The 26,553-nt window shown below is 48.1% G+C and overlaps 2 protein-coding genes and 1 long non-coding RNA gene across 6 annotated transcripts in view; 2 read left to right on the top strand and 1 right to left on the bottom strand.

Annotated features, from left to right (window-relative positions):
• Window positions 1-26,553, top strand: part of THOP1 (thimet oligopeptidase 1) — a 319,814-nt gene that overhangs the window by 60,020 nt on the left and 233,241 nt on the right. The window lies entirely within an intron of this gene.
• Window positions 93-4,718, top strand: LOC136372051 (uncharacterized). The gene is made up of 3 exons (XR_010745439.1): window positions 93-495; window positions 3,961-4,136; window positions 4,464-4,718. It is a non-coding gene; the product is annotated as an uncharacterized lncRNA (long non-coding RNA).
• On the bottom strand, window positions 1,640-26,553 carry DAZAP1 (DAZ associated protein 1). Of its 4 annotated transcripts, none has more exons than XM_066336514.1 (12): window positions 26,321-26,552; window positions 20,265-20,305; window positions 19,654-19,820; window positions 19,322-19,387; window positions 18,663-18,770; window positions 16,375-16,423; window positions 12,074-12,156; window positions 8,613-8,766; window positions 7,229-7,258; window positions 6,655-6,795; window positions 5,705-5,887; window positions 1,640-2,622 (listed from the first exon to the last, which is right to left on the bottom strand). In XM_066336514.1, exons 1-12 carry the CDS (start codon window positions 26,350-26,352, stop codon window positions 2,450-2,452), a joined length of 1,227 nt encoding a protein of 408 aa, XP_066192611.1. In that variant the 5' UTR covers window positions 26,353-26,552; the 3' UTR covers window positions 1,640-2,449. The 4 variants fall into 4 exon arrangements, with proteins under 4 accessions (XP_066192611.1, XP_066192610.1, XP_066192612.1 ...); XM_066336513.1 differs by having other exon boundaries at window positions 18,663-18,773; window positions 26,321-26,551; XM_066336515.1 differs by lacking the exons at window positions 8,613-8,766; window positions 12,074-12,156 and having other exon boundaries at window positions 18,663-18,773; window positions 26,321-26,553.

Here is a 26,553-nt window from a genome sequence, read left to right as displayed (position 1 = left end):
GCACGGCGCTTCCGCCCTCACTGCTCTTAAAGGGGCCGCGCCCGCAGCGCGGGGACACCGCGGGGACACCGCGGGGACACCTGTGAGGGACCGATCCTCCTCTTCCCTCCTGAACCTGCCCCTGGCGATCCAGGGAAATCTGAAGTTCCAACGAAACCGCTCCTTCCCGCCGGCCCAAGGTGGAACGCAGCAGTGACAGGTCACAGTCACCTGGACGGCAGCGCCACAAGCTGAACCTCGAGGTCACTCCGGGCCAGCTCTGAGCATCCCGCGTAGTTTTTGGAAGCCACCTTCGTCTTCCAGCCGTGGACCTTCATCTTCCCGCGGGAGGCAGCAGCTCAGGGCTCGGGCTGCGGGTGGAAGTGGCAGAGCAGAAGCGGCTCTTTGGGCACAGCTTGATCCCGGCAGGTTCCAGATCTAGCGGCCCACACGGGCCTGAAGAGCTGGTTCTGCGCAGACGGGATCCAAATCCAAACGCTTTGATCCCAAAAGAGGGTAAAGATGTTGGGTGTCCTCCGTTGTGGGTGTCCCCGAAGCTCCAGGGTGGTGCTGTGCCATTTCCACGGTGTTTCACGCTCCTTAGAGAGTCGAGGTGGTCTCAGAAGTGACACCTGCACAAACATCGCAGGAGCAGCTCCTGTTCCAGCAGGAATTTTGAGCTCAGGGATGTAACGCAGTGAGGAGCAGAGCAATGAGGATTCACAGTGAGAGGCACCAGATCCACACACAAAATACAAAATCCCCTCTGAACTGACCCAAGTCCTGCCAGGAGCGACCCAGCGACCTCCACAGCACAAACACATCCCAACACATCCCCAATCCCCCCTCATTAATTAACAGTGATTTAATTACACCTGACAGGGCTAATGAGCACAGACAGCCCCGGGAGAAGGAGCCGTGGGCAGGATTTGGCGCTGCCCTTGAGCCAAGGGACATTTCCACCTCTGGAGAAGGATCTCCCCCAGCTCAGCCCCACAGCTCAGAGCCAAACCCTGGGCTGACAGTCCAGAAGACACAAGGCAAAGCTACTGACACTGATCCCCACTGCAAATGCTGATAAATCCATAAATTACCTCATTTTCTGCTGTGCCTTGAGGTGAGGGGCAAAGAGCAGCATTTGTGTCACTGGCACCATCATGTGTGACCCAACACAGGGCCATGCCACGGGTTTTAGGAACCCTTTGCCAGGTCAGATCTGATCCAGATCAGAGCCCTTCACAACAAATCAGACCCGGGCCAGAGCAAAGCCCTTCACCATGTGATGTTGGATCAGTCATTCCCTGGGATGGATCTAATTCAGGTGGGAGCCCTTTGCCAGCATGATCCAATCCAGCCTGGAGGACCCTGGAATTTCACCTAGTTGGACCCAAGCCAAGCCCTTCACCACATCAGGCTGGATCAAAGCTCTTCCCACGGGCTGATCCAGCTTGGAGGATCCTTCCCTAGGTCAAAGCCCATCCAGGAGTGGCTTCTTGGCACTGCCACCCAGTGGGGAAGGCACAGGGCACAACTGGTGACACCACACAGACGCAGCTGCCCCCAAGGAACTTCTTCAGAAAACCCACACTCACAGAAGCAAAAAAAGAAAAAAACAACAACCCAAAAACCAAAAAACCAGAAAAATGGAGACAGGCTGGTGTTTCTAATCCAAAGGTTCTTGTCTTTATTCAAACCAGGGCTCAGCACTGCTCAGTGCCAAACGCACCAACACCTTTTTTTTGCCTGAGGGAAATCCACGTGTGGCCGAGGCCTCCGGAGCCCCGCGAGGGAAAAGCCTCTGTGCGTCCGCAGCTCCTGCCCTGGCCCAAGCTCTGCCCCCTCAGAACAAACAGCAAAATACACTTCAGCAGGTTTCTGTCAACTCCCAGAGTTTCGGAACCCTCCGTCCCAGCGCTGCCGTGGGGAGGGAGAGAGGGAGGGGCTGCAGCTCTTCCCCTCCTCGCCTCCGCCAGCGCTCACGGAAACCCTGTTTTAAATTAAAAAATAAGCCAGCATACATAGTAGAAAATTTCTCTTAAAAATTTCACAATCTGTAAATGTATATATTTTTTTTTCTTTTAAACATAAAAGTTTACAATATACGGTAAAACAAAGGCTCAGGAAAAATAATTTCAAAAAAAAGAAACCTGAAGTTTTTGAATTAAAGCTGAAGACATTTTTAAAACCCTGTAATTTTGAACCAGTGACATTTTCTTTATTTGTGCTGATGGGTTAGAGAAAGGAAAATCTTTAAAAACTGCAGTCCAAACACCCACAGCTCTGCCTTCAGAAGCCATCTGCCCCCACCCCGTCCCCCCCCACGAAAAAAATTGTTAGGTTGTTTTTTTTTCTTTTTTTTTTTTTTTTCCATCAAGTAATGTGATTGTCACAAGTTCAGAAGTCTGGGATCCCGGGGTTCAGCTGGGCCCAGAGATCCCTGTGGGCAGCACTCCCTGATTGCCAGCCCAGGCTAGCGCCGGTAGGGATGGAATCCTTGCACGTTGTGGTTCTGTCCCCGGCCGAAGCCGCTGCCTCCGGCCGGGGGGCCGCTGGATGGCTGCACCGAGGGGCCTCCGTAGGGAGGGGGCTGCTGGCTGGGATCAGAGAAACCTTGTCCAAACCCACTCAAGTCTTGTCCATACCCTGGGGAAGAAGGGAAAGGCACAGGGTGAGCTCACGGGAGCAGTCATGGGTGTGAATGTCACAGCTGGCAGTGTTCCCTCCCAGGATGATGCCTGGGAGAAGCAGCAGCAGCTCCGGGGTCCTGCAGGGATTTTCCTTCCTCACAGAGGGAATGGGCAAACAGCAGAAGGGAACAGTGTGCAGGAAGGGGAGCTGTGGTTGGGGTGATCCCAGCCAGGCTGGCAGTTCAGCCATCTGCTCACAGCTCTGGGGTGCTCGGGAGCAGTTTGATTTTGGGTTGGGTTTTTTATTGGCTAAAAGCTGTCAGATCCAGCACAGATCAGAGATGGAGCCAGGAAGTTTTCCGTGAAACCTCCTAGACTGAGGGTGGAGTTATCAGATTTTGGCTTTGCACACTCAGCTCCATCACCTGCACACTCAAAAATCTTCCTGCACTGAAGAGATAATCCCAAAACTCCCTTTCAAAACACAGATAAATACTGGGACCTGCACCACAGACCACTCTGGAGTGAGCAGAATTTAGGGACAGGTGAGAAAAACAGGGGCCTTCTTTCCAAGAGAAAAGAGTGGCTGGAATTCCTGCTACCAACACAAAATTTACAACTAGATGTAAATTAAGACGACTGAGGAATTGAGAAATTTAATTCAAATTCTCATAATTAAATATGACTCTTAATCCTGGCATCAGTGCCAGCCCCTGCTCTGAAAGATGCTATTAAGGCTCCTAATTACCAAGAGCATTTCTGCAGTGCTGCCTCTCTCTGTGCTGGCTTAGAGCAGGTTTAACTCTCTTAATCCCAAACAAAGTCTCTTAGCACGTCTTTCAGCAGTTCAATTTCAAGCTCTGCCTGTCCCTCAGGACTTGCTGGCACTAATGAGCACTAAAACACAGCGAGCTCAAGCTCTGGGAGCTCCAAATGCTCCTCCTGGCATTTGTTCAGACACAGATAAGCAGACGCCCAAAACTACAAGGGGATTGTTTGCCAAGGGGCGAGGCTGGGAGAGGAAAAACACAACCCTGGAGTTGCTCTCCCTGAACTCAGTGGTGCAAACCACAGCTCAGCACAGGGTTGTTTGTGGTGAAGGAAAGCCACAGCACTCACCTGCACAGCCACTCAGGACTCTGCTTTGCCTGCTGCCACCCCTGGGTCTGCTCCAGCCCCTCTGCTCCCCTGGGCTGTGCCAATTGTGGGGATTGAGTGTCTGGATCAATCACCAGGATAAAGCCTGGCCAGGAACAGCCACTTTGGGGTTTCACCCAGCTCAAAGAGCTGCACTGCCCTGGCTCAAAAACCCCAACATCTGAGCCCCATCCCTGCCTCTCACCCTCTCCAACAGCTCCAGCAAGGAATTTTCCAGGGAATTCTCCCTGGCTCCTCCTCCCTGCTCAGCCTGACCTTGGGAGTGCAGACAAAGCTTTGGGGTGTGGCCTGAAGGGTCTGGAGCAGACAATCCCATCCTGGGGAGAACTGAGGGGACTGCAAGGACAAGCCTCAAGAGCGCCCTGCACGGAGGTAATGAGTTTTTAATTATTTTAAATTAATGTAATTAATTAATTTGATTTTGCAGGGTGAGCGTTAGTGCTGACACTCATCCCGGGTGCACACACTGAAGGATTTAGAGCACTGCCCAGCACAAACCTTACAGTGCCTTACACTCATTAGGGAACTCTGCAGCTTTTTAAAGCCCACAAGCTTTACATATTTATGTAAATAGATGCAAATCAGGGACACTTCTAGGGATGGGGCAGCCACAGCTTCTCTGGGAAACCTGTGCCAGGGTCTCACCACCCTCACACTGAAGTTTTTCCTAATATCCAGTCTAAACCTATTCTTTTCCAGATCAAAGCCATTCACTACAGCTCTACATGAAGAGTCCTTCTCCATCAAATTCTTTTCCATCAGATCCTTCCTGAACTTTCAACAACTCACCAACTCTGGCTCTTCCCTGACTGTAACTGGCTGTGCAGGGATTTGTGCTTTATTTAGAAGGGTCCTGCCCACTCCAAGAAGAGTCTGCAAAGAGCCAAATTCTGGCAGAACAAGAAAAACTTCCTCGAGTCACGAGGGTAAAACTATCCTTGAAATCAACTGTCTTTGAAAGAAACAAATGAAAAACAAAAATCTACCTCATCAACACGAGAACATGCTGCTTCACTAACACATCTGAAAGGCTCATCTTCCTTCAGAGGCTGCTTTACATTGCTAAAACTTTAAATATTATCTATTTAAATAAATTCTGCGAGGTTTTCATCTCATAGCAGGAACTTGAGGCAGCACTAACATGTTCCAGCAGAGAACAGCCTGAATCCACGGGGCTGCTGCATGAAAAATTCCCTTCAGAAGTAAAAACTGACCAATTACAAGCCCTTAAAAACAACATTAGTATAGAGCTCTTTGGAGAGATGCCTGTGGAGGTATTTGGAGAGCACTGCTGAAAAACAGGGCTGAGAAGGGCAAGATGAGAATGAGAATTCCCTCTGAGCTCCCTCAGGGAGCAGCAGCAGAAATTTTACTCTGGAGCACAGGCACTTGTCAAGCAATTTTGAAAAGGGTTTGTTTTTTTTTTTGTAGCACTGCCTGCCTGGTTTAAAACTTGTTAGCTCAGTGCCTTCCACCTCGAAGTTATCTACAGAGCACAACAAAGCTTTGCAGAGAACTGCACCTTGGGAGAAACGGGGAAGGGATGGGAAAAGGCACAGGTTTGGATCCTTACACATGCACTGCCTGTCTCTCCGTGCTGCTTTTACTCTTCAAGTCTGTTCTCCAAGGTCTGGAGACACAAAATGTTCTCTACAAGCTCTGTGAAGCTCTTTGAATAGAAAGTTTTAGCGACAGGTTTGGGGAGAGTGGAAAGCAGGAATTCATCCTGGCAGTGCACAAATCCCTGTGGGTTATTTTACAGCACAAAAGCAACACTTTAGAGCTAAGAAAATTCCCTCTGGCTAGAATACTGCATGATTTAAGGATGGCTTGAGCTGGTGGGAGCATTCCCATCCCTGAGAAATGCCTGCAGCAAACTGTGTCCAACACTGTGTCCCCAGGACTGAAGGGAAAGGGGATAAATTCCAGCAGTTACTCACCAAACTGACTATAAGGGAATTCTGGCTGAGCAGTCGGGGGTTTGCTCATGTCCTGAGTTGCCTGAGATGGTGGTGGTGGTGGAGGAAAAGCGAGTGGTGCTGCCCCTGGAGTGGCAGGTGGAGGAGGGACTCCAGGAGGGGCAAACTGGTCAGGTGGAGGAGGTGGAGCACCATAACCAAAACCTGCAAGGACAGAACAGGTGAACACCAGCGTCCTGCTTGGCTTTAGAGAGAACACAATTTAAACCCAACATTTCTAAGGCTATTAAACCCTCAGGTGTTTGGGACCAGTGGCTGCACAGAGATTCACCTTGACAGGCTGCTCACCCCCAGGGCTCAAAGATCTCAGCAACTCACCTTGTACAGGTGGGAGAAATGTCCCCCCAAAGGCAGAGGCTGCAGCAGCCAGCACAGAGAAAGGGATAAAGCACAACTGGGGACCAAACCAGACATGGGAAATGAGAAGGAAGCTGTATTATCCAAGATTTTAAGAGGAAAAAGTATCTCGACATAACTGGGTGCTATTTTCCACCTTCTTCTTTAAACCAGGTTTGCAACAGGCTTTTGAAAAGGTGGCCTGAGAGGTAGGTGCTAAAATCCTACTGGTATTTCCAGCCCCAGTTATGACCTTAATTCCTTAAGCTCCTCCAAAAAACCCTGCCTGTGTTTGGCCCAGGTCACCAGCACTAAGCTCTAAGTTTTCTCTCAGATATCCCAACAAAAGTACACAGTGTATCTACATTTATTTAGCAACACAGATTTAAACTAGAGAACAGAACATCCAAGAATAAAATAATCAAAAAAATATATAATGCTATAGCTCATTATAACTCAGAATATATAATCTGGGAGTAATAATTAAGGACAGGTGAAACACAGGGGGGGAAATCCAAGTCCAGCAAATGATGAGTTTAGAGCTGGATGTGCTCCAGCTCCTGGAGGTCACTTACTAAATGGTGGAGGGGTGCCATAGCCCTGTGGAAATCCTTGTGGAGGTGGGAATCCCCCGGGAGGTGTGGAGACTATGTATGAGGTAAAGGGTGGTGGTGGGGGAGGAGCTCCTCTGCCCGGAGGAGGGGGTCCATATCCACCTGCAAAAGGGAGAGAAACCCAAAAAGTGAAGCAGATGAACACCAAGGAAGTGCTGCTGGAGTCAGCTTCCTCTAGGTGGGGTAAAGGCTGTTGGGTGGATTTTTAAAAGCAGATTCAGCCTTCTATGAATCCTCACTTTGGGAAATATTTGTCCTCCAAGTATCCCCACTGTAAATAATTGCAGTTTAGCATGTAATCCCTTGATAACAAATTAATGTGGCTGCAACAGCAGGATGTGTGTCAGCTCCCATTACTGAGCTGCTATGAATCCACTGTCTTCCCCTTCGTTCCTCCAGGACAAATTCAATCAAGCTTTTAAATGTAGGTTAAATCCTACAGAAATCCACAAATCACTGTGAATGCTCAAAGCAGCTGTGCCCGTGCTCAGAAGGATTTTTTCCTTTCAGAATTGGTCCCATATAATGTACTTACCAATTGCCTGTCCAGCTGGCACCCACATCCCTACAAACAGAACAAAAAAAGAGAGCCTTAGACATCAGTGAAGCTGCACACTCTGGAGCAGGGATGATGCAAGAGGAAGGATTTGGCTCTGGGATAGACTGGGTATCCTCCCCGTGTCCCTTACAGAGCTATTTTTATGGCCCAAGCAACATTGTGGGACTATTTCTGAATGTGCAATTCTGGAAAGACTCTGAATCATTCAGCAAATGACACTCAGGAAAGACAGCAGCTCCCAAACCCAAATCAGATGGAGCATTTGAGAGCTGCCACATACTAAGTGCAAGAAACTACAGCACTTCAGAGAACAAAACCCTGGAGAACCCCAGCAGACTACACATCCAAGGGATTCTTAATTTACTACCAGGTTTATCCCAGTTATTTTTGCAGTTTTTGAAGCATAAAAAAAAAGCTTTTCCCATCCCTTGTGCAGTGCTGAGATTGAAGGATAAATCTCCTGTCTGTGTCTGACATTAATCTTTCCAGGAGATCAGATATCATTTTCCCCCCTAATCACTGCATGGAAAATAATGGGAGTTTCTCAGTTTGCAGATTAGCACATCTGTGCACGATGTCAACCCTCAGCTGCAGCTTTCAAGTTAATCAGCACCGTGGGGAAAGGAGCAATCCCTGTGCTGCACTTCATCCATGGGAGCAGGGATGGAGCAGCCACGCTCCCTGCAGCCCCCCAGGTGAACACTTCTCATCTCTCAGAGCAAGCAAGTCACAGCAACTCAATTATCCCTCTGCATTTCTCCAGAAGTTATCCAAATTGTCTTTGGATGAGCTCAGTGTGTTCATCCTACCTCTGGAATCTCAGGGGGGTTGCAGCCATCAAACCCAGGCTGCTCCTGAGCCCTGCAGGGCTCCTGGTGTGTGCTGAGTGCTCCCTGCACCACAGCTGCCTGCTGCTTTCCCAAGCCACATTAAGCAATAAAATCCAAAGGCAAGGCCATCCATTTCCCCCTCATCCCTTTCAGATTTTCCTGATAACTTCCTTTGAAACTGCCTCATCCTTGAAAAAAACGTATTTCAACCAAATTTGTCACTGGGGGGTTGTCAGAACTCACTCCACAGCTGGAGTCACAACTGGAGCCTTCCCAGTCTGTCCTGTGAGTTCCCCCAACCCACGGGGATTCCATGTGGGGAGAGGCAGCTCCAAAGGGAACAGGTGGGACACACCTGGGGTATGTGCCACACCTGGCACTGCCTTCTGCCAACAAAACAGATTTTCGGGAAAAGCAGCAGAGAAACCTCAGGAATGACCGAGAGGTGGAAATTTCCTCCTGCTATGAAGGAGATGAAGGTGGGAACACCACCGAAACCAGAAGCCCAGAGTGCAGAGGCCGGGCAGTACCTTGGGGGCCGTATCCCTGCTGCCAGGTCGGAGGGGGCTGCCCTGCCCAGCCGTTGGCAGCACTTGGCATGATCCTGCTCCCCCACTGGCTGGCCCCTGGTGGCCCCGGAGTTTGGCTCTTGCTATCCCGAGGCTCGGCACGTTTCACCTCCACCTAAACAAACAGAGGCAGGGCTCAGCAGGGCAGGGGCGGCCCCGCGCCCCCCGGCCCCTCACACACACCCGCAGTTGACACTTAAGACTACACTTAGCATCTTATATGACTTATGTCTAAGTACTTAATTATTAAAACTTAAGGCCAGTAATTTACAAATGTTTCTCAGGTACAGTGGTAGGTGAAGGTAAGGCATTAGGAGTCCTACTGTCGAGGGATTCCGAGAAAAGCATCCTACGAATCGCTTTCGGTTCTCGTTGGCTTGAATCTTAAAACAGCAGTACCCTCTTACAGCAGCTCTGCACTGAAAGCAGCAGAATCTTGGACATTAATGGCAGACTGATTTCATGTTCAAGGCAGGAGATATGAAGATGATGTTTTCAGTTAAAAAACCAGAATTTTGAGTGAAGAGACTGCTCTGAAAAAGGGTACTAATGCTTTAACCAAACATGTTTGGGGTCCGTTTGGAAGTGACAGTTTAACCCACCCCAACTAACTGTAATTTCAGCTCTGCTCATACCTGAGAAACACACATTTTTTTTGGTTTGGTTTTTTTTTTGTATTGTTGTCTTTTTTTTTTTTTTTTTAAACTTAAGATTTTATTTAAATGTCTAATGGAAGATAAAGACTTACCTTCCCCAGGCTAACGCTTAAAGAATCTCAGTTAACTCAAACAATGTCAGAGGGAATGGATGTGATAAGAGAATCTTACATTACATCTAACAAAAAAGTAAACAAACATGCAAGTAATAAAAATGGACAGTTGAGTCAATAAGAAGCAAATCTTCATACTGTGTTAAGTCAGTGACAAAACCCCTCCTGTTTTAAAAATTAGTAACCACAGTGCTTAACTTATTTCATTCCAAGATAAAATGTCCTAGTGTTCCCAGCCATGGAATAAGTGCGTTTGACCTACTTAAAATAAGCTGCACATTCAACATAAACCTCTCAGAAAAAAAAAAAAAAAAAAAGAAAAATCCAGTTCTGATTTAATGAAACCCTCTCAGCACTCGCTGAATTCGAGGCTTTTTTTTTTTTTTCATTTCATGATTAATTTTAATGGCTGCCAGAGTACAAAGAAAATAATTCTCAATCATCAATGGGCTTGAGTAGTATGGAAAATAAAGTATTCAGAATTCTTCCTGCCATGTCTTAAAAGCCATTCATGTCGGAGAACAAACAGGAAACAGGCACAAGGCAAGGACAAAGCCCCCCACACCCCCCTTGCCAATGCCCCAAGGACATGAGACATGACAGTAACCAAATCTCTGTCAGCTCAAGGCCCTTCCAGAGAGGAACCAAGGGAATTTTTCAAAGGACTCAAATTAATGAGTCTTAACACATTTGCCTTGAGGGAATTCGGTTATTGCTTACAAAAGCAGAAGCCTTCTTGCAATTTTAATTTTTCCCCCCCTCTTTCAACAACATATGGATTCATTTCAGCAATACCTTTTTAATTACCAAAAAGACAGAAATACCATTTTTAAAGCAGGCATGATTAGGCACTGAAGGAGAGAGCAGAGGATCCGGAGCTCATTAATCCTCGTGGAAGAATCCCATTAATTTTTCAGTGCACACTTGGAAGCGGGGAACTGCCAAAGTGAGGACTGAAAATTCCCTGTGCAATAGGGAGGTTCCAATTTCACACCTGCCTAGAGCCCAGGTCACCCCAAGAACTGAGGCAGCTCTATTAGTCTGAGCTAAAATCCCTGAATCCTGGTTTTTTTTGTCATTAAAAGAGGGGGGGGGTAAAAGGGCAAAAATTGATTATTTCAGTTTGGAATTGGGTTTGTTTGGGGAACACTGAGAACTCGGAGTCCCAGCGCTGTGCCCAAAGCCAGCAGCAATGAGGTGACATCTGCAGGCTCACCCTGGGCTCTCCATCCTCTCCCAGCACCTCATGGATGTTTTACCCTTTGTTCCCATCTGGATGTGCTGCTCTGTGGGATCAGCTCCCACTTGAGGAACTTGCTGAAGGCAATTCCAAAGGCAGATCAGGGAATACTGGGGGGATGGATACAGGTGATCCTTCCACACCTTTGTGTGATTTACTGCACCTGCTCACACCTGGAACCAAGAACTGATGTTCTGGATCCCACAGGCACATTCCTTTGTTCCCATTGTCAGGAAAAAAGCCAGCCCTCCATCCCAAAACAAATTCACAGCCATTAAAGGCATTATTGCACTGCAAAATGAACCAGAACTCCGCTGATGTGCTGAGTGTGTCCCCTGCCAGCTAAGGAAAGGCTTACGAAGCAACAGCACATAAAAGACTTTAAAGACAATTAAAAACTCAAACAATGTAATAATTTAAGGAATGTGAGAATCTTCTGTGCTTCCCTGAACTCCCTCACTCAAAGTTCGGCAGTTTTAACATTTAGTTTATAATCTGGATATACCTTAAAGCTATGCAAGGACTTAAAATTTACCAAAATTTCCTGTGGTTCATTTTTTCTTTAAATTACTCTTTTCTCTATATATAAAACTTGGGTGTCCTGCAACAATTTATTTTGCTTTTTAGGTTTGTTTTTTCTCTTTTTTTTTTCTCCACAGGTAAAAGCATGTCCCTTGCTGAGTAACATCAAAGGAGCCTAAAAAATTCCTCCCTATCCAAGCCCCATTTGCTGACAACACAGTATGAAGATGAAACAACCAGAGGTCACTTAACTGCATTGTGGTTAAATACTATATAGAGTACGTGGGTTGGTATCAAAGTTTCACAGTAAGTGACCCAATTTTTTAAAAAACCAATCCTTCAGGATGTTTTTTTTTTCCTCCCTTTTTCTTTTTAAAGTTTAAGATTATATAAAGCAGATTGTCTGACACCACCTCGAGATTTGAGTAACGAGTGCACATCTGAAGGAGTGGTATCTTAAACCAAGCCTTGAACAACTCAGATTTCACTGGGATTCTGCTTTTCCAACAGCTGGAAATCACCGATTTCTCTCCTTGCACCACAGCAGAGCTCAAAGCAGAGGGCAGTGAGCACCAGTTCATCCCAGTGACGATGATCCCAGTTCATCTGCTCAGCCAAGAGCAGCCCCCAGGTCTGTACACACAAGGCCTCACCCCAAGCAGAGCCCACAGCCTGAATCCTCAGGCTTCCAAGCCCTCCCTTCCCCACGCTGCCCCCATCCTAACTGCCCTTCTCCAGCAAACTCAGACTTTCCCCACCTCCATGGATAAAGCCTTGAATTTGGACTGCTGCGCCCTCCCAGCAACAATTAAGTTGGGATTCCCCAGTGAAATCACTCGTTGCCCAAGACTTGGTTCTTTCTTAAGGTAAAATAAAACTACAACTACACACTTTTTTGCCCATGATGTCGTGAAAATGCATGTTGACAGCCTGGTCCACTGATTGTTCGTCCTCGAAAGTAATAAATCCAAAACCTAGCCAACGACGAAGAGTGAATCAAGGTAGCAGGGTGTTGTGACACAAAACAGGATGATGAACAGTATTAGGGGCAGACCAAGGGTTCAAGCAGGGGTTTCAGATAACGACACTTGTGTTCAATTGGCAAAAAACTCTGAGGAAATTGCAATGGATACTTCCTGTGAAGAGGCTCTAGGGCCTCGTCTCGATTGCGCGCATGCAGCTTCGAACTGAGCTCGTTAACCGGCTTTTAATTTGATTTTATTCCTCATCCACCTACCAGGAAATGGAAAAAAACTGCTAAAATCAAAATACTTGTGGGACAGCAGATTGAAGTCAAGCAATTTTACTGCTCCTCCCTTTGATTCAGCCTAGTTTCCCAAGGAAAACCTATCAGATATCCCTGTTCCCCAAAGCTGCAAAGCAACTTCCTCCCAAATCCCTTAGCCCAGCTTCCAGTTAGGGAATATTTTCCGTGGAAAATAAGAAAGTTAGTTTTGAAATGTAGCTGTTAAAGCATGAGAAATTTTACCACTCCATGGATGAATGAGAAGCTTCAGAAACTAACAACCTACATCAGAGGTTCTCAAGTTTTCCACACCTTGGAGAAAAAGCAGGGAACAGGTGTTACTCCTTCCCAACACAACAGCCCCCTGTGAGGTGTTGCTCACACAGAACGTGGTGTTGCTGCCACGTCTTGAATCTGTTTCTTTTCTTGTATTTCCTGTGGGATTCCTTTTGAAAATCCACACGATTTCCCAGTCCTTTTTTGCCCCCAACAGGTGGCTCATTCCCTTCCACCCAGCTGCTGGCAGCTCAGCTGGATCCAGCAGCTTTTGATGCTTGGAGAAAACTCTGGGAAAGGAGGCAAAGCTCCCCTTTCGGAGGTCACCCTGAGAACCTCTGCACGTAGGTTGTAGCTGCTGACAACAGCCGAGAGAGTGGCAAAATAGTGGTTAATCCCCCAGGACACGGCGGCTGCTTCATGCCATCACCCACTGGCTGCTGGTGGGGACAACCCAGGGCAGGGAGGGACACATGCAGTACAGGAATTGTGCCATTCTTTGGATTAGCTACAGAGAGGGGGAAAAGGGGGGAGAGCAGTAAAAATTAGAAAAGAAACCCGAGGTGCGGCGTGGGAAGCGTTTATGGAACATGGATGCGGTTCTGCTTTTCTGAAACCCAAGATTTCCCCCTTGGTTTGCGTTTTGCTTTGCAGCTAGTGCTGACAGCAGCCAAATCTTGCTCTAAAGCGTTACAGAATACAGGATCTAGCACAGGAATGTCTCTCCACGCTTATCCAACTGCGTTGGGTAAGCCCAAAGAGGCCTAGTGTAGAGAAAGTTTATATATATATATATATATAAAAATACACAAAGATACAGGCCAAAATAGATTCCAGCAGGTCAAATTCTGCTGTCAGCAACAAGAGCAAAAGACATCACTAAAATAAACTGAAAATAAAAAGGAAAAAACTTGGCATTTCCCACACACAAGAGACTGGCAGTATAAACGAAGTTTTGTGGAGCTGTGATGAAAGCAGCCTCGAAGCTGAGAGCAGCATTTCATCACAATATATTTGTCTGAGTTAACCAGAAATCCGAGTGTTGGAGCCAAAGGAAAAAAGTGTTTGTATTTAAATCACGTTCAGTATTTTCCAGCCTTTGTCTAAAAAAGAGATGGGGAAGAAAACAATGGACTCCATCTGGAGGTGAAGGTTGTTGTTAAATTTGAATCCAAAGCTAAAGGAGGGGAACAGATTGTGGGGTGGGGTTGGAGGGGTGGAACAGGGAGAGCAAGAGGTCATCGAGGAAAGCAGTAAATAAATTTTTAAAAGGGGATTTAAAAGGGTCAGACAGCACAAGATCAGGAAGAGTGAAGAAATCAGAGTAACACAGCAAAACTCCAAGGTGAAGTTTTGAGCAGAAGTGATAAAATCCACCACCTGCAGCTTCAGTTTTGGAAGGACAGGACTCCATTAAAGGCTGGAGAACTGAACTGCATCCAGCAGGAATCCAAGAGGAGCAGACCAGAGTGACAGGGCTGGTCTGCAGCCAAGGGAGGAGGAGAACAGACACAGCAAGAACCTGGAAATCCCTTCCCAGCTGTTGGCTTGGCCAAGAACAGGAACCAGGGGAAGCTGAGACTGCACCAAAGGCACTTTGTTCCCTCAGAAGTGTGACATGGCTGCTGTGACTGGGGCTCTGGGAAGAGTCTGGATGAGGCAGAGCTGGCAGGACTGGGAGGAAGCAAAGATCACATGGATACCTGACCCCAGTCAGCTCCTCAAGGACATCACCTGAGAATTTGGTGCCTCCTGAGGAGCTGGAGGTAAATGGATGCTACAGGGATTAGGAACAGGGATCATTTTCCCTCCTCCTACCAGCAAACCAATGTGCACTTCCAAAGGAAGGGTGGTAAAGGGAAAAGGAAAAATTCAGAAGGGGAGATGGCACTGAATTGGCCTCTGGAATCTTATCAACAGTCATTAAAAGGATAAGGGGACAGAGCAGCAAGAGAACACAGAGCACAGAGAGAAGGCAAGAGAAAATGTGTTCTGGGATGCACAACCAGGAGTACCCAACACAAACTCGAGGAATTTCTCCTAGCACCCCCCAGGGACTGCCAAGGCCATTTTGGGAGATGACTGTTAGTCAGCACACTAAAAAAAGCCTGGAGCAGCACAGAAATGAAAGGCAGAGAAACAGGATTCAAGAAGTGCTGATGAATTAGGGGAGGAAGTCTTCTGTGGGTGGAGACAAGACCCTTCCCTCACCTGGCACCCAAGCCCTCCTTTGCCTCTTTTGTTTTTAGTAGAGCTTGAAGCAGAGAAGCCATTAATTGAGACAGGATTAATTCAGACCAGGCATGATGTTTGAGTACCTTTTGCACAGAGGCTGCAAGGCTGGGATTAAATATTGCAAAGACAGAGATGATACAGAAATTACTGAAATATTTCAGAACTTCAGCCCCAAATCACATTTGGATGCCAGTGCCTTTGTCTCCTCTACCCAAAACCAACTGCTCTAGAGCACTGAAACAGATGAATTTATGTGCTGCTTAAATCAAAGGTATCTGTTGGAAGAAGATAAGGATAGCTAAAGCAAGAAAACAAAAAAACAAATATATTGAAACTTCGTTTACACTCCAATAAAAGACAAAGCCCGTCCCTCCTCTGACTGCGGAACTGGCCTGTACCTCTGTGATAAATTATCACCTAGAGAGAAGAAATCTAAAGAGATATCGTTAATCACAGTCAAAACAATTCACAGAGAGAAAAGAAACAAAAAAAAAGAACTTACTTAACATTACCATACTTTACTATGAAACACTTAAATATGTCACTAAGGATGTATGTCTAAATTAAAAATAAAACTAAGACTTAACAGCTTAATAAATATGAAGTGAAGGATATATTTCTTAATAATGAGGCAGAAGAGAAATGAAAAAGTTCAGATGGCAAACTATTCTCTAGCATGTCCAACATGCTACAGGGTGGGAGCACAGCTAAGCTTCACGTGCCAAAATATTGCCTCTTCCTTGGCAAACAGATGGTGGATGCAAAGGGACATGGGTGACATGAAACTTGCTTCATATTTTGACCAAAGGTTCCCAGCTTGATTTAATATCTAGTGAATCTTTCAGGTTTTTGGGGGTCTTTTTCCCCCTCCCCTCTTAAAAAGCAATCTGGTAGATAGGGATCGTATATCCCAATTAAAAATATCCATATATATATTTTTTTTTTTCAGGATTATTTTGTGTTGTTTGAGTTTTTTGTTAATTTGAGGTGAAGCCATTTAACCAAAACAAAAAGCAGGTGATGGGATGGATCCTGTCCTGTCTTGTGCTCTGGCTGGAGCACCCCACATGCACTTACAGACCCAACATACCTTTCATGAGGAACAGGAGGAAAATCTACTTATTTTTCCTCCCCTCAAAAGTACCTGAAGCCACAGGAGTGGCTTGAGAATCAAATTTCATTCAACTATAAAAAAAAAAAAACAACCCATCAATGAGCATGAAACATCTGAGTTGAAATGCACAGACCCAAGTGAAGCTGGAGATGAGGAGTCTAGACTTGAAGTGATGTTTGCCCAGTGAATTATTCTTTTTCCTGAGGCAACGTAGGGGAAAAAAAAAAAAAAATCTACCTTTTCTGATGGTGTGAAATAGTTTGCCATCTGACTATAGCAGAGTATGAAGAAATTTCAAGGACAAACTAGATCAGCCTTTACCTCGGGGCCTCTGTTTCTCTGCGTCATAGATCATTACAACTTCAGTGACCTGGAAGAGAGAAGGGAAATTCTACTCCCAGTGCTAGCAGGGGAGGGCTGGAACAGTCACCACCGGCTGGTTCCTGCTCTCTACCCACAAAGCACAACCCAGCTGCAGCCATCAGCCCAGCAACAGCACAAAACCAGCAATACTGCTCTTCCTGGCAGTTTGGAAAGCCTGAGTTCATCTCTATTGTCTCATCACACTTAACGTTTTAATTTGACATTGAGCTTTTACGCTGTTTGTACCCACTCTATGGCCTATTACACACCCCAAAGGTTTGTTTTCCAACAACTCAACGGTGTAGCTTTTTAAAAGATGATTTTTAACCGTTTTCATTTTAGCCATGAGAAGCAGCTTGAGCTGCAGGCACCTTTAGGAACGTGCAGGGTTCCTCTGGTTGAATTACTGGAGCACCAGAGAGGCCCAGAGCACCAGTTAAAGCAATGCATAAACAGCTTTACAAAACCCCTCTAAGTTCTGGATGAGCAGTATCAGTGTGATTTTAACCTAAAAAAAAAGAAAAAATGGAAATTGCAAGCTGTTCAAGGGCTTCAGGATTATTCTCAGCAGTGAGCTCCAATTTAAACAAAACCTGAGGTGTAATGTTGATGTCAACATTAAAACAGCTGAAGGGAACTGCTCTAAAATCTCTCAGATGCAGAAAGTGGTCACAAAATGAGTGTGATTTTGTAGAATTGCATCTTGAAGACAATCTCAGGATATTTTTACTCATGAGTAAAAATGAGTTTAAAATACACAATTTTATCTTCACTTACAGCTAGAAAACGTTTGGGTTTGAGTTGCTGCACTCACTTGAGCGCATCCCACTGGATGCTCCCAGCTGGGGATCCACGTGGGGATTATGCCAAGGGACAATCAGTGCCAGATTTGTCCCTCCCCTGGTCCATTTGGATCTTCATCACCCTGGCCTTAATGACCCAGCAAAACTAGGGCTAAAAAAATCCCTGCCTGCCTTGGGCTCTTTACTCTGGTGGCCACAAAAACATCTGTGAGACTCCACTGCTCCAAAGGGGACTCCTTACAACTGCAGGAAGATTTTCTGAGTTCTATACTATGAGCAAAGTGCTACTACTTACTTTTTAAGGGCACTTACAGTTGTGGCTGTTGCCTTCTACATCTGCAGGACATACCCTGTATCTCCCCAGCATCCAGGGCACAGCTGGAAAGCCAAGTCTGTGAGGAAGAGCCTTTAGAAACTACATCCCACAGCTGTGGGACGTGCTCCCTGTTTTTTTATTGTTAGTCTACTGCAGCCTTTCAAGCTAAAGAAACAGTTGTTAGCTGTGGCTTTTTTTGTGTTTTAAATAGATTATCTGAATGGAATTTTAAACACCGATTTAATTCTTGATAAATTTGAGAATTTGGTTCTCAATAAATCCTTTGCTGCCACTAAGAAATGTCAGGAAAAGGTTATTGAAAAAAGTATCAAAAACTACACTAAATGCTAATCAAGTTCATTTTTACCAGCACAGTCCTGAATTTAACTCAGGCAATCTTTAACTTCCTCAAACTTATTCACAGCTGAATTATTTAATTCAGTCGTTTATCATATTAAACGGGCAGTGAAAGCTGGGATAAATGGGAATTAAAACTAAATAAAACTAAATAAAACAACAGTATAGAAGACAGTCATTTCAGTCCAAGGTTACAAACTGCATTGAGGAAGGTGCATGAGGAGCAGTTTGTCTCAGAATGGAGGTCTTAGGGACACCAGAACTGAGATTCCAGATGGTCTGAAAGCAGCTACTGCTCCCAAAACAATGGCAGGAGACACAAATTTAACCCATCTGTACACACAGTCAGATACCAGGATCTCGAAATTCAGCCCATTGAGAGACTCACTGTTCCCAAAAAATAATCAGCAGACATTTTTAATTGCCTAGCTGAGAGTTATCAAGAGAAAGGGAGGGTAGGGGTGGAAACAGTAATAATAATAGTAGAAAAACATTCTTAAGCCACCTCAGGAGTTTTTGGAAGAAGGGACAGAACAATGCATCAGGTAGACTTAAACATGAGGAGACAGAAGCAGCAAAGTAAATTCCACATGAGCAGCAGGTTCTGCCAAGGGACATCTCCAGATGATGAACGTTCACTACAGTTTCTCTCACAAAATACTTCAGGTGCCCCTCCAGCAATTTGTCCAAATTACCCCTAAATTTGACAGCTTGAGGAAATGTGAGAGGAGGCAGCAGGGAGGGGAGACACCTTCCCCCCCAGGACTCACCACTCCGAACTTCTTGAAGTATTCCCTGAGCTCTGTCTCGCCACAGTTATGAGGAATCCCACCAACAAAAATTTTATTGGATTTATTGTTATCGCTCCTGGATCCTTTCTGCTAAATCAAGGAGGAGAAAATTCAGTCAGAAGGACAATAAGGGTGGCTGGGTCTATCATTTCACACTGAAGCATGAACAATGGGCTCTGGCAGGCTGAGGGGAGAGCTGCAGCCTTGGAGTCTCCCAGGCATGTAAAGAAAGCACGTTCTGAGCTCAGAGGTTCAGTGTGTCCTGCTCTTCAGAGGAGCAGGAATCCAGGGACTGTGTTCTGAGGCCATGGACTCATTTTACACTGAAATCTGGGGAAGCTGCAGGGTGTGGAATGGGCTGGAACAGCATCAGCCCTGCCAGGGCCCTTCCAGACACTGCTCTCCAATCTGAAGAGCTCCACTAAAAGCATCACTAAGAGCTTGGGAAACACCACACCCAAACTGGCACTGCTCTGTACAGGGCCTGCCCATGGAAATCGAAGTTAAAGACATTTTTTAGAAATTAAATTTACACTCAAGTTCTGCATACAGACTTCTGCCTTTAAAACATGGATATAACCCAAAGGAATTGAAGAGAAGTCAGACAACAGGGAGGATAGACAGAGATCTTTCCTTACCCATCCTTCCTTCGGCCGTGTCCGCTCTGGCTGCATCCCCCGAGGTGTGCATGGCTTTGGATCAATCTGGAAGAAATTCCAGTTTGGTCAGACCTCAGCATGCAGAATTTTGCTCTAAAAGTTACATTTGAGGCAGCTGAACCCAGCCTTAGCTGACATGAAGCTCCTCAGAGCTCAAAGCAACACAAGCCGCGGAGTTAAAGCTGCATTACAATAAATCATTTTAACCAACAACCAGTTAACTCTGACACTCTGCAAATAAAGAGTCAGAATTTAAAGAAAATCTTTGAATTTAGTGCAGGAAAAAAAATAACACCACAAAGGCAACTTACATTTCGGCCATCTAACGTATGAGGTCTGCTGGCCAGCACTGTTCCCACACAGTTGGGATCTTTAAATTTGACAAATCCAAATCCTCGAGATTGATTTGTTGTTTTGTCTTTCATTATTACACAGTCTACAACTTCTCCATACTGGGAGAAGTAGTTACGAAGGGTTTCTGTTAAAGAAAAAAAAAAAGGCAAATGTTAAACAGAAGCAGATATTAACACCACCAGACTGTGTTTGCAATTATGAGACAACAGATCAGCAAACATGGAAAACAAGTTCAAACTCATCTTTTGAAAATGATCACATCTTACTTCCTGTAAACAAATGGCAGACAACAGTTGATTTCCACTCATACAAATGGAAAATAGCAGGAAAGTGATTATAAAAAGGGTTGTCTGTTGACCTGAAAAAACCTTCAGCACCAAACAATAGAAACCTAAAAGTATTAATATAACAAAAAGTATATAAACATATATCTAGGCTGTCTCTACAGAAAGTTTTATTAACCAGGAGAGGAGGAGGAGGCTGTCAGCCCCATCTCCTCACCACAGCAATGCCTGTTCAAAGCTCCTGGCTGGGTTTTCACCACGGCCCAACACCTGCAGCTGCTCACCTTGTGTCGTGCTCCAGTCCAGGCCACCCACGAACAGCTTCCTGCAAACAAAGCACAGGGCAGGTTTAGGGGCTGCAGCAGATGCTCCATCTCATTTAAGGCACAGCTCAGCTCTTCTGCACAGGTTTGGGGGTAGCAGGGCCTCCAACACGCCCTCAGAGCTGGCACTGCACTCCAAGCTGCTGATTAAACCAAAGCCTTCCTCCATCCCTGCTCCTCCCTCCCTCACCACAAAACACTCACTTGCCTGCCAGCACCTTCTCCAGGGGTGAAAGCAAAAGTAGAACTGCCAAGCTCAGCCCTGAGACAGAAGCCAAACCTGTGCAGCAGGTACTAAATAACAGAGCAACCCTAATCCAGCACCAGTTGTGAAACCATCCTACAGCCCAGTTTCAGATAGCGCCGAGCAGGTGAGAAAGTCATGGCTAAACCCCAAACCAAACTGCTGAAAACTGATTCGACTCTCCCTCTGCAAAGAGCACCCAAATCTGCAGGGTTTCGTGTCCCAGCACGCCCAAGGAGCTGGGCAGGTGCTAGAGGAGCTCCATGCCAGCTCTGCAGCTCTTTATCAACTCCTGGGTGTGACAAAACTTCCAACAGTCATTTACTCAATTAATTAAAGGTTGGTCAGAGCCACCCCAACACTTGGCCCTTGTCAACCCCCAAAAAACCCCTCACAGTTGTCTGCAGCTTCTTCCTGAGGAGCAGCATGAACCTCTGCTCTCTGGGAGCAGGGGTAGGACCCAGGAAGGGCTGGAGCTGTGTCTGGGGAGGGTCAGGCTGGTACCAGGAAAGGTTCTTCCCCCGGAGGGTGCTGGGCACTGCACCCAGGGAATGGTCCCAGCCCCAAAGCTGCCAGAGCTCCAGGAGCACTGGGACAACACTCTCAGGGACAGGGTGGGATTATTGAGGGGTCTGTGCAGGGCTTTGATGATCCTTGGGGATCCCTTCTAGCTCAGGAGTTTGTGTGATTCTGTGAAAAACTCTGCTGTTAATGGCTCTGCACAGACAAGCACTGGGATAGTTTGTTTCTGAGGCATGCCCTCTAGTTCTCCATCGGACCTCAAAGGGAAAAAACATCTCTGTCTTCTACTCACCTTCACCTATACCTGAGTACAGCTGAGGGTGGTGGGAATTCCCTGCATCCTAACTTACGGGAGCAAAGTTGAATTTCTCCAAATACAAAAGAAAATTAAACATCCTCTCACCTGCTCTTTTCAGGAGCAGGTAATGGCAGGGAGAGCCCAGTCACCCCCAGTGAGAGCTGCAGGTGCACTGGGAGTACCAGGGAAGTGCAACCTTACAACGGGAAGTTCCTGTGGGGCAAGGCAGCTCACTGACAAAACCAGCCCGTCTCTTTCCACTTTGATTCACTTCTCTGTGACAGGACATCAAGTCACGACCCTTCTGCACCAGCCAAAGCAACAACACTCAATACTACACAGCACCTACGAGCCTTGTTCCATTGAAGCAAACTCTGTTCCTAAGTTACAAGCCGAGACGTGACACGAGTCTTGTCTTTCACAAAAACAGACCCAACTGTTAAGCGCTGATCAAAGCGTCTCCTTGAGCAGCCAGCAAACAAGGGAGCTGGTGACACGCCAGGCAAAGACAGCCCTCAGTGTCACAGCACACAGCGCCTGCCTCTGCTGCCTTATCCTGATGCAAAAGGACGTGTCAGCCCTCCCCGCGAGGAGAGCAGCACGGGCAGGGCCGGCACTGCCCTGCCCTCTCCCCGAGAGGCCTGTTTGGGATGACGGAGTTTCCCTCAAGGATTGGAAAAGTGCCCCCAGCTCCCTCTGGCAGCTCACTGGCCCCTGGCACGGGCTCAGGGCCTTGCTCAACAGCAGCCAGCTCACAGCAACAGGTCGTGTTCTGTGACCAGGCAGGCTCTGCCCAGGCGGCCCCGCCGTTCTGGGGGCTGCCACCACTGTCCCCGATCCCTTTCCCTGTCCACAACCGTCCCCTGACCACCCTTCCCTGTCCACAAACGTCCCCTGATCCCTTTCCCTGTCCACAACTGTCTCCTGATCCCTTTCCCTGTCCACCACCGTCCCCTGATCCCTTTCCCTGTCCACCACCGTCCCCTGATCCCTTTCCCTGTCCACCACTGTCCCCTGACCACCCTTCCCTGTCCACAACCGTCCCCTGACCGCCCTTCCCTGTCCACAAACGTCCCCTGATCCCTTTCCCTGTCCACCACCGTCCCCTGATCCCTTTCCCTGTCCACCACCGTCCCCTGATCCCTTTCCCTGTCCACCACCGTCCCCTGATCCCTTTCCCTGTCCACCACCGTCCCCTGATCCCTTTCCCTGTCCACCACCGTCCCCTGATCCCTTTCCCTGTCCACAACTGTCCCCTGACCACTCTTCCCTGTCCACACACAGGACACAAACCCCTCCGCTGTGCCGTCGTTTTTAGGGAAAATAAGTAACTCTAATTTCCTAATAGCAAAGTAAAACCAGCCAAAACCAGATCTACTGCTGTACTGACAACAAAGTTTTGATGTGTGGTTAGTGATATTTTCTTGACCAAACTCATTTGAGCCTATGGTTTGTTTTGGGGTGTTTGTAGCTAAATTTGATAGTTTGGTATACAGGATTAATCTATTTTACACCCTTGCAGAAGTACTTAGCTGTGTTCTGAGAGAACACCAAGCTGTCTGCGAGGAGGGAGGTCACTGAAACCTTCCAATTCCACCATGAATTATTTGTAGTCACCCTACATGGACTGAAGCAGCAAAGCTGGGCTGCTCAACACACCAGCTCCAGCAGCTGTAGGGAAATCCACAGCCCTGGTTTATACACACACTGTGGAACACCAAAAGCCAGGAATCCTCTGCCTTGGGATCCCTCCGTGGTTTGAAGACACTGAGCAGGGCCAGAGTTTACAAAAATCCAGATGTGGCGTGGTACAGGCCAGCTGTGAGGCAGGATGGGTGTGTGAGTGCTCCTGCCCCCACGCTCAGCTGCATCAACAGCCCTTTCCCAAGGTCTCACCCACACTCCATCCCAGAAAACCTTTGGTCCTAACAGTTCAAGGGCAGGCAGTTATTAAATTCATAGAAATATACAAAATTCATAGAACATCCTGAACTGGAAGAGCTCCATGAGCTGAGTCCCACTCCTGGCCCTGCACAGACCAACAACAATCCCACCCTGAGCACCCCTGAGAGCATTATCCCAGTGCTCCTGCAGCTCTGGGGCTGGGACCATTCCCTGGGGAGCCTGGGCAGTGCTCAGCACCCTCGGGGGAAGAACCTTTCCTGGTACCCAGCCCAACCATCCCCAGACACAGCTCCTGCCCTTCATCCCAGAGAGCAGAGGTTGCTGCTGCCTTTTGGGAGGAAGCTGCAGACCATGCTCACTCTCCCCTCACTCTCTTCAGTGTTTTTAGTCCACACCTTCCCAAACCCAAGCCCCAGAGAGCTCCAAGTTTACAGAGTGCAGGACACTACAGTCCATCCCCACGGGAATGCAAAGCCAGGTGACAGCACAAACCACCAGCCCGTTTTTTGGGCAGGTGAGTCTGTCCACCAAGAGCAGTGAGATCCTGGCAGGGATCACAGAATTCCCCACAGAGAACACCTCAGGAGCAGGAAGTTGGATAACAGCTCCTCAGAAGTTGCAGCTGTGTAAGAAGTTTGAACTAAGTGTTCCACCTCACTACTTCCTGGGAGAATTCTAATTCCTAATTTATTCTCTGTTGCTACAAAGCAACTTGCTGCTGGAACAGATCAACTCAGGATTGGTAAAAAAGCACGTACAGGTTATTTTAAACCCCCCAAAACTCAACAAAAGCACAAACTCTTTGCCTACATAACTAATCTGGGGTTTGATTAATAGCCCTGATCAACACCTCAGCACAGCCCCCATCAGCTGCAGGACAGAAGGATCAAGATCAGTACTTTTCTTCCTCCAAACCAGCTCCAAGCACTAATTAATTACAACTAATAGCACTCACAAAGCCCATCCCCAGCCATGCCAACACACCTGCAAGGCTTACAGCTTCCTTAGGTGTTTTCTCTGAAAATCTCTGCCTAGAAAAGCAGCTGCATTCCTAACTTCCCATCCAGACTTGTCTCTCACAAGAGCTTTAAAGCAGAGTTTCCTTCCCAGGGCCGGAGCAGCTGAGTTTGTTCTACACTTTCACCTTTCCCTCTGAGCGCTTTTGGGGGAGGAGAATAAAGAAAATTTCCCTCTCTGATCAACCCTCAATCCTTCCCTATCTGATTACAGCTCAGAAGGATCACAGCCTGGGACTGGGAACAAACCCAGGGACAGCTGAGCCTGCTCAGAAGGAGAACTGATGATATTCCATGGAATAACCTGGAGCCTGGCATTCACCTGCAGCTGGAGAGGTCAGACCTGAGCAGGTCTTTCATAAGGCATCAGACAGCAATTAAGGCCCAGGAGCAAATAAAAACACTTTCAGAGCAAACCCCACGTGTTTAAAGAGGCCTCATGCAATGTGTGTTGGAAATGGATCATCTCTAAATTCCCTTCCAACCTAAACCATTCCAACGTGATATTCCAATCACTTATCCTGCCTCCTCTTATATTTTTAGGATTTACACACTAAGAACATGCAGTAAAGCAGTGCAAGCAGCATGGGACAAGCAGTTTGTGTTTCCAGCTTCAAACAAGATGATCAGTCCTAACGAGCAAATTCTGTGCCAAAACCTGCACTGGAAAAACCAGACAAGGATTTTTTTTAATTTGGTTTTTGCTACTTCGAGTTTCTACCAGCCCAAGTCTGCAGCCTGACAATTTCAATGTCACCGGGGTACAGCTCTCAAGCAGAGTAACACTGAGTGCAGCTGGATGATCTCTAAGGCCCCTTCTAACCCAAGCCTTGCTACGATTCTAAAAGCACGTCAGAAGAACGAGACCTGTGCCAGGTCTTTGGTTTGAAGCCACAAAACCCCCGGGAACGCTTAAATCCGGGATTTTCCTGCCTGGAACGCATCCCGAGCAGAGACCAGCAGAGGGGAGCTCGGAGGGCAGCCCTGCTGGGGGACACAGAGGGCGACGGGAGGCTCCTGGGGCCACCTTTGTCCCACCACCTTGCCCCTTACCAGCTGAAGCCCCTCGGGGCAGCCCTGAGGAGTCAAAGTCCTCAGCGGGGTCACAGAATCACAGAACAGACCCTCAAGGACCATCGAGTCCAGCTCCTGACCCTACAGAGAACTCAAACAATCCCACCGTGTCCCTGGGAGCGCTGTCCAAACCCTCCTGGAGTTCTGGCAGCCTTGGGGCCAGGACCATTCCCTGGGGAGCGTGGGCAGTGCCCCAGCACACTCTGAAGAAAAAAAACCTCTCTGGTAGTCACCCCAAACCTCTCCGGACACAATTCCAGCCGTTCCCTCGGGTTCTGTCACCGAACCCAGAGAGCAGAGCTGCCCCTCTGCTTCCCCTCACGAGGAAGTTTTAAGACTACCATGAGGCGTCTCTCCCCTCAGTCTCCTCCAGGCTGAACACACTAAGTAACCTCAGCCGCTCCTCCTAAGGCTTCCCCTCAAGGCCTTTCACCACGTCCTCTGCTCTCCTTTGGACGCTCTCTATGTAACACCCCGGCATCCTTCTTATATTGTGGCGCCTAAAACTGCACGCAGGACTCAAGGTGAGGCCGCACCAGCGGAGCGGGACAATCCCCTCCCTCGTCGGGCGCGTTGTCCCCCCGCCCCGTGTCCCGGGAGGAGCGGAGGACACGAAGGGACACGAGGCGGGACGCGGGCGGATCCGGTGCGGGCGGGCGCGGGAAGCGCCGCGGGCGGGTGACCTTGGGCGCGCGCACCTGCCGCAGCCCCGCGCGCGCGCCGGTCACGTGACGGGAGGGGGGTGTGCGCCCTCACGGCCCCAACATGGCGGGACCGGCCCCCCCTCAGCACCCCCGGCCCGGGACCGGCCCCCCCTCAGCACCTCCCGGCCCGGCACCGGTCCCCGCTCAGCCCCGCGGCCTGCGAGAGCCCCGGCGGGACCTCTCCCGAGGTTAGGGAGAAAGGTGACCGAACCTTTCCCCCCCGTCCCAGCGCGTCGCCCGAAGCTTCCCCTCACCCGATCTCATCGGCGCCTCCCACGCTGTTCATGGCGGCGGCGGCTCCTCCGGGGCCGCGCCCGGGTCTTCCCTCCGGTGGCGGCGGTGCCAGCGGCGGGTCGTGGGGCCGCGGGCGGGCGCTCCCGGCCGTGTCCCGGTTCTTGTGTCCCGGTTCCCCCCCCGCCGCCCCCGGCCCGGCCCGGCCCCCCCCGCCGCGCGCTCGCGCTCCCTCAGCGCCGCCGCTGCGCGCGCA

This window comes from Sylvia atricapilla, chromosome 26, assembly GCF_009819655.1.
Source record: "Sylvia atricapilla isolate bSylAtr1 chromosome 26, bSylAtr1.pri, whole genome shotgun sequence".
NCBI lineage: Eukaryota > Metazoa > Chordata > Aves > Passeriformes > Sylviidae > Sylvia > Sylvia atricapilla.
The sequence above is the reverse complement of the archived record's forward strand: the minus strand, read 5'-3'. Positions and strand labels throughout refer to the sequence as shown.

Coding starts and splice junctions, on each gene's coding strand:
- DAZAP1 (XM_066336513.1), bottom strand. CDS start 26,352: ATGAACAGCGTGGGAGGCGCCGATGAGATCGG. Junction 19,821..20,264: donor GGACTGGAGCACGACACAAG/GTGAGCAGCTGC, acceptor TTTCTTTAACAG/AAACCCTTCGTAACTACTTC. Junction 8,767..12,073: donor ACGACATCATGGGCAAAAAA/GTGTGTAGTTGT, acceptor CTGTTTGTTTAG/GTGGAGGTGAAACGTGCCGA.